The sequence below is a fragment of the Sebastes umbrosus genome, chromosome 9, assembly GCF_015220745.1.
Source record: "Sebastes umbrosus isolate fSebUmb1 chromosome 9, fSebUmb1.pri, whole genome shotgun sequence".
Taxonomy (NCBI): Eukaryota; Metazoa; Chordata; class Actinopteri; order Perciformes; family Sebastidae; genus Sebastes; species Sebastes umbrosus.
In genome coordinates, this window is record NC_051277.1 from 27311811 (window position 1) to 27319536 (window position 7726).

The window sequence follows — 7726 nt, forward strand, 5'->3', positions numbered from 1 at the left end:
TATAGTTATGTCCCCTTTGTTGATGAAGGGCATTCCAGTACACAGCAAAATACAGTGGAATCTCATGACAAAAATATATTATTAAACATTAATTACTTGGAATAACTTGTGGTACCATTAAAGTGCATTATTTTTAAATATATATAATTTTTGGGGAACCTATAATACTGTATAGTTATGTCCCCTTATGTTGATGAGGAGCATTCCAGTACACAGCTAAATACAGTGGAATCTCATGACAAAAATATATTATTAAACATTAATTACTTGGAATAACTTGTGGTACCATTAAAGTGCATTATTTTTAAATATATATAATTTTTGGGGAACCTATAATACTGTATAGTTATGTCCCCTTATGTTGATGAGGAGCATTCCAGTACACAGCTAAATACAGTGGAATCCCATGACAAAATATATTATTAAACATTAATTACTTGGAATAACTTCTTGAAATGTGGTACCATTGGAGTGCATTATTTTTATATATATATTTTTTTTTTTGGGGGGGGAACCTACATATGAGCATGTCAAGTGACCTATCATGAAACCATAAAGAAATATAAAATAAGGCTGTTATATGACTTGGTTTCATAAGTGTGTTATATACTCCTAGCTGCCTCTGGTGGCATCTGAGCGCCACGGCGCCATGTGTTGGATAACACCGTTATGTAGGCTGGGCTAATGGACCAAACATTGCGTAAGGACGTAACCACGTAACCAACCCCCCTCCTTCCTTCTCCACTCCCTCATTGTATAACGTCAAAAACAATGATTCAGGCAAATGTGGGTCAAGGGTACTATTTCAGGTCACCACTAGGGATACTAATGATCTCAGCCATACCAAGGGTTTTCTATAGGAAGAGGTGACGTGTGATCTATACAGACAGGGATTATTAGTAGTAGTAGGGAAATAACTTATATATTATAGCCTGGAAAAAAGTGTATCTCTTAATGTCACACTTACACTGTAAACTGCTTTGTACGGTTAATTTAATATATTATACAAGAGGCTCTGTGTCACTTTGTCAACTACTGAATGGAGTCTCTGGCACAGAAAGAGTGTTATATGACTAATGCTCCCAGCCATACCAGAGGTTTCCTATAGGCAGAGGTGAAGTGGGACCTATACATACAGGGATTATTATTATTATTAGTAGTAGGGAAATAACTTATATAATATGAACAGATTTATTAGTTAGGATCCATAGCCTGGAATAAAGTTTATCTCTTTTATATGATTAATGTAATATAATGCAGGGTAACAGCTGTGATACATGACTATTAAAAAAGTGAATATAGTGCAGAAGAGACTGTTCAAAATGAGTATAGTGCAGGGTAACTCCAGTAGCTTAGTCTATGAAAGTGCACTGTGTGCATTATTATCTGTCCTGCAGACCGTTCTCCTTTGTCCCCCCTATTAGTAGTGAAATAACTTATATTTATTAAGTAGGATCCATAGCCTGGAATAAAGTTTATCTCTTATGTCACACCTGCACTGTAAACTGCGTTGTATGATTAATGTAATATATTATACAAGAGGCTATGTGTCACTTAGTCAACTACTGAATGGAGTCTCCTCCCACAAAGAAGGAGTCTTATATGACTGAGATACTTGGCCTGACCTCATTTGACTCCACTGTGTTGTGCTGCAGCAGCTCGGAACACTGTGCACACTGGTTGTGTACAGGTACTCGTTTCACTGAAGGTGTGCCATAGTTTCCCTGGCGGGGCCAATCAGTTGACATCTGATAGAAGCACCATTTGTGTTCATTGGGTCCCCAAAAAGTACAGCATGTACCTCCCAGTGGAGCTGCTCAGGCTCCCTTTAGTAATAGAATTGGATTGTCCTGCTGGGCTGTTTCCAGGATCTTAGTGTGCTCCAGGATGTTATTCAGCATGTTTAGCTAAGGTGATTTGATACATAATGATTAACAAAGAGCCACATAACTGGCTTATTTTTGGAAGGAACGGCTTCAAAACCGCAATGAATTGCAGAACTGGGCCCGTAGATGTTGATCTTTGATCCATTAACTGTATCGCCAGGACTCATTTGTGTGTTATTAACTAATGGCACGCAATTCCCAATGGAACACTTGCTTTCGCTAAATAATTCGTGAAAAATAAGTTCGTGAGCTGAATCTCAGCAAGGCAAGAAAATGGATACAGTGCTTGTTGTACTTGCAGAATCTGTTGCGTACATGATACAATATATTTGATGTCCTTAACCGAGGTGCAGTCGCCTGCTAAGTGTTTGTACTGGGCTGCACGTGTCTGCTGTGCATTCATCTCATTGTGGAGATTCACCTTACAACGGGGTTAACATCTTGTAGGGTTAAGACATAGTATTAGAGTTACATTTAGAGTTGGATCGAGAACCAAGCTTAGGCTAAGGGTGTGTTTACCCGTGAAGTAGTTATGGTTACGGTTAGGGTAAGCCTCCAGGGATTTATAATTAGAGTAATCATTCTAATAGAGTTATAATTAGCTCAAGTCTTTGTGTGTAGCAAAGCAGTAATCACTCTTGAAAATAAGTACTGTGCAATTATTTGCAAAAACATGTCCTACTTTTACAAACAGTTTGTCTGATACTGCACATGCATTTACATCTACAGCCTGTAGGTCACCTCAAATATTTCAAATTAAAATGTAAAATAATCCCTTCTGCTCTCTTATACCTCCATTTCTGTTTCCATTCCTTAGAGTGATTTACTCCCTTTGCCTTGTACGAAAGCCAGAGAAATAGTTCCCTCTGATTATAGGGCTAGCTGCTGCGACAATTTGCATACATCTCTATAGTTATGAAACCTGGAATGTGGGTGACCTTGATAGTGCTGCTGTTTTGTAAGGCAGCCCTTTTTGTTTTTCATAACGTGTTTTATAACGTGGTTGAACTGATCCATTTGAAACACTCCTTCTAACTTCTTCCTTATATCACCAGTAACTTCAGCTTTTTAAGACATAAGAGAATAAACAAGTGGTGGCCATGCATCTTTTAAGAGATCTGCAGTACGTTTTGAAACAGTGGCCTCAGGATAGAGGTCATTAAACATACTGTGTATGTAAAGGTTTTAAGCTGAGGGAAAAGGGTGCTGAAACAAAAACCACTGATTAGTTAATTGACAGATTACTTATTTACAACTATTTTATTAATAGATGAATTGTTTAAGTTATTTATTAAGCGAAAATGCCAAAAATGTCACTGGTTCCAGCTGCTCAAATGTCACAATATGCTGCCTTTTTCTGTTTTACAAGTTGTGATGACAAATCTTGGAAACCTTATTCTTTTATAACACTAACAATCTAACTATGGTTGTTAGTAACAACTACCTAACTCAGCAGTTCCCAACCTTTTTCCTTAAGAGACCCCTTTCCTATCATTAAGTAAACTGACGACCCCAGACTATTATGGATATTTATTATTATTATTATTATTATTATTTCAGAACACCTGATAAACTGTACAATTGACCCACATATTGAACACAATAACTGCAGGAAGTTGACCTAACAAAATGTTCCTCCTTTATTCCTCAGCACCCATGGACCACATACTGTTCAGTAATCGCTCCATGATCCACTCCAGTCTGAGACACTATGAACAGGCTCTGAGCGACGCTGAGGTGACCTGCAGACTCATGCCTAACTGGTCCAAGGTACGGCAGACAAATGGCTCCGCATTATAAAACCTATATGTAATAATCAGTTCATGTAAATGTAAAAAGTTCCCGTCTGGATGTTAGATAAATGACACAACTTCTTCCTGCCTACAGGGTCATGTTCGTAAGGCCCAGGCCCTGGTGTCTCTGGGCAGGACGGAGGAGGCTCTGAAGGAGTACCTGGTCTGTCTGTCCATAGAGCCTGACTGTAGACCGGCCAAGACTGAGGCCCACAAGGTAAATACGACATCCCAGTTAAATATATAGATTGTTCTATCATCATAAATGCTTGCAGAATAATCACATCATTGCATTTTGTCTCCTCTCAGCTCCTCTGTGATCTCCTGGCTCCAGTCACAGATCAGGTCCCTGAACACATCTCAGACTACTCCAATACACTGTCTCTCAGAGCACACATCAAGAGCAGTATTAACGCTCCCCCCGAGGTAAGAGACGCTCCACCTCCGGCAGTAAAAAACATGACATTGAGGGTACATGAGGTTTCAATATCCTTTCCTTCCATCCTTTTCCTTCTCTCAGATCTTCAGTCCCAGCTCAGCATCCAGTCTTGCCCCTGCTACTCCTGCAACTGAGATGTCTGGCAGTGAGGTCAAATGTCAGACAAAGCCTGACATCAGGAGGCCGGACCGCTGTTTACTACTCAAAAGGAAACGGAGGAGCACAGAGGAGGAGGACGGTGGACAGGAGAGGAGAGACGACCACAAGAGAGCCAAGTCTGGTGAGCTTTTGGACGTAGCCACTGATCCACTGAGTTCTGCGGTTGGTGACGTCTTGGACCCGTGCGATCTGGAGTGTTCTCTGTGTATGAGGTGAGATTTGCTTTACAGCTTGATTCAGACCTAAATCTTTATTAACAGTCACACACCACCATGCGATAAAGTTAGCAGTTGTGTAACGTTTGCTAAATTGCCACTGACTATGAAATCATGTGACATGCAGCATCTTTTATACAATATATCATTATACAGAAACACAACCTGTAAGAAAGGAATTAAAGAGTCTTTGTCTTGTTTGTTTCCCACCCAGACTTTTCTACGAGCCGGTGACGACGCCGTGCGGTCACACGTTCTGTCTTCGCTGTCTGGAGAGATGTCTGGACCACAACCCAAAGTGTCCACTCTGTAAAGAGGAGCTGTCTGAGGTACGTGCTGTAATACTCTGGTATATAGTGTTAAAACTAGGGCTGTCAATCAATTCAAATATTTAATCGCGATTAATCGAGTCAAACTCTCTATGTTTCTGCCACTACAAAACACATTTCTCATGTAGTCTCTGTCTTTATCTCTCTCCAGTACCTGGTCCAGAGGCAGTACTCTAAGACAGTACTAATGGAGAACCTGATATCGACGTATCTTCCCTCGGAGCTCATAGAAAGACAGAAAATCCACCAGGATGAGATGGCTGAGCTCTCCAAGTAAGTTTGTGTCCATGTCTGCTCTTCTCCTCTTTCCCAATATCTGGTTTTATCGTTCTTTATGCTCAATTGGTTCAATGTCAAATATGGTCTTCTCAAAAAGGCGGCTTGTGTTTGAGAATGCGTGACTGACATAAAACTCTATAAGAATATCTGCTACTGTTGTTTGACCCACTGACCTACAGTAGACAATGCACGTCTGACACACTGACCTCTTAGCGTGCATCATCTAAGGCATCAAGTATCACATACCTGGAGGCTTTAACAAACTCCAACAAATAGCTTCTCTTAAACTGGAGCAAAACCAGTTCACGCTCACAGTAGCTGGTGGGTTTTGTTTTAGCTATAGGTTAGTTGTGAGTAAAGGTGCAGATGGAATTTGCGCAGTTGTTTTTGAAATTGAGGATGTTAAAATTTCCATTTTATGAACATTTTAAGGACTTTTCACTCTCTTAAAAACAGAAAATGAATGGTATATAATTTCCACCACATTAAACAAATGCTCCTTTTATTCTTGTCTCTCTTCAGTCTTAACAAGAATGTGCCTATATTCGTGTGCACCATGGCCTTCCCCACTGTGCCATGCCCTCTCCATATCTTCGAGCCCTGCTACAGACTGATGATTCGCCGATGCATAGAGGCGGGAACCAACTGCTTCGGCATGTGTCTGGGAGACGACCGCAAAGGGTAAGTGCTAAGACACTAGTACCTATGTGTGCTTGGTTATGTGTTTTTAATACAAAAGTGTCAGAGAGAGTATGGATCCAGAAAGTGTAATAATGCGCCCTCTCCCTCCCTCCTGCCTCCAGGTTTGCAGACTATGGGTGCCTGTTGGAGATCCGCGATGTGAAGTTCTTTTCCGACGGCCGCTCAGTCGTGGACACCATCGGCAAACGGAGGTTTAAAGTCCTCCAGCACCACGAGAGGGACGGATACAACACGGCTGATATAGAGTACCTGGAGGATGTTAAGGTATGAGGAAGTTTTGGCTTCACTTTTGGGGAACTGTCATGTCGTCCATCTTTATATACAGTCTGTGGAGCAGATAGATGAGGAGTAGCGGAGAGAGGGATGGTGGGACGGAGAAGTGACGGCTTGATATAGAATTACCAGATGATGTTATTAATCAAATGTGTGTGTGTGTGATTTGTAGGAGGAGGATCTGGCGGAGCGTGAGCTGCAGTCTCTGCATGATACGGTGTACGACCAGGCTCTGGTGTGGGTCAACTCCTTGAAGACGGAGCAGAGGGAACGCATTGAAGGACACTTTGGACCCATGCCTCAGAAAGACTCTGAATTTCAGGTATATACACAATTTAATTACAAAGTCACACTTTTTACTTAAAGGATTCAAACTTCTTTCAAGTGTGTCTTATCTTTCTTTTAAAATAGAATAGGATTTGTGATGCACTGAAAGGCTGATAATGAGAGACAGTCGTGTCTGCAAAGTTAGCATGACCTATATTCTACTTTATTTAGTCTTTAACACCCTCTCTCTGCGTCTCCTCCTCCTCCAGGACAGTCCCAACGGCCCCTCGTGGTGTTGGTGGTTACTCGCCGTTCTTCCGTTAGAAGGCCGAGCCCAGCTGCCGTTCCTGGCCCTCACCTCTCTGAAAGATCGCCTCAGCGGCATCCGCAAGGTGCTGCTCTTCATGGCCCACAGCAGGCACCGGTGACTTTGACTCTCCGCACCTGGAAAATGCAGTAACCCCTCCTTCCCGCACACACACCCTCCTCCAAAGCAGCAGTTGAGCTGCTGTTCTTCCTTTTTTTGACGCACAAAGAACTGACGTTGTTGCACCTTCCGTGTTGCAGCGCCATCCCATTCAGAAAGCAGCGCTGGACTCATCTTTCTACATCAAACTTTAACAAAAAATGGGAGCAACAGAGACTATTGATTTGAATACATAAGATATCTTCCATCCATAACATTCTCTTCCCACCAACCATACAGACTTCTGCTACAGTATATTCAGACAGGAAGGACATCTGATTTCTTAAAGAGACAGTACAAAAGCGACCAGATTTCACCTTCTGTCATCGGATGTCACTGTAATAATAATGCGCACATGCTACGTATATGTTTTTGTCTAACATCTCCGTGTGTACAACGACAAACTGTTGTGCTGATATGTCTTCTATTGTCCAGGTTCCACTGTTGCCTTTCTGGCCTTCCTCCATCTTTGTAGTTCTATGCTCTTCCTCTTGCATACATGCGTGTGAAAAACAAACAAACTTTGCAGTCTGATATGAGCACTTTCTCCAAAAAGAAGTTGTGCTGCCTGTCTGAACATAGCTTTAAAACAAAGACAAAGCAGTTCAGACATACAAATTCATCCACTACAAGTGGCAACTACCATTAATTCAATCAATATCCCTATTCTGTATGTATTTAAATATACATTTAAATTCTTCAAGAGACCAAACAATGAATTTGCCTCACTAGTCTTAAGTGAATAATGATAATAATACTGATTAGATATGATTAATTGGTATTTAGATATCTGCAGATAAACCCATGGATTTACTATTCTGCCACCTTTATCATAACTTAAACAACAATCATATTTTTGGCTGCTATTCGGTCTTCCTTCCCTCCTTGCTTCCTTCATCTCTGACTCTACATCATGCA

At 41.2% G+C, this 7726-nt stretch overlaps 1 protein-coding gene across 1 annotated transcript in view; it reads left to right on the forward strand.

The window, feature by feature from the left end:
- The window catches only part of LOC119494676 (LON peptidase N-terminal domain and RING finger protein 3-like), an 8427-nt gene extending 1064 nt beyond the window's left edge, over positions 1–7363 (forward strand). The window contains exons 2-11 of the mRNA XM_037780735.1: positions 3538–3656; positions 3774–3896; positions 3989–4105; positions 4200–4489; positions 4707–4821; positions 4973–5094; positions 5623–5781; positions 5904–6066; positions 6248–6397; positions 6612–7363. Coding sequence (XP_037636663.1) covers positions 3538–3656; positions 3774–3896; positions 3989–4105; positions 4200–4489; positions 4707–4821; positions 4973–5094; positions 5623–5781; positions 5904–6066; positions 6248–6397; positions 6612–6770 — 1517 coding nt within the window. The 3' untranslated portion in view covers positions 6771–7363. The remainder of the gene's footprint in view (positions 1–3537; positions 3657–3773; positions 3897–3988; positions 4106–4199; positions 4490–4706; positions 4822–4972; positions 5095–5622; positions 5782–5903; positions 6067–6247; positions 6398–6611) is intronic.
- The last annotated feature ends 363 nt before the right edge of the window (positions 7364–7726 follow it).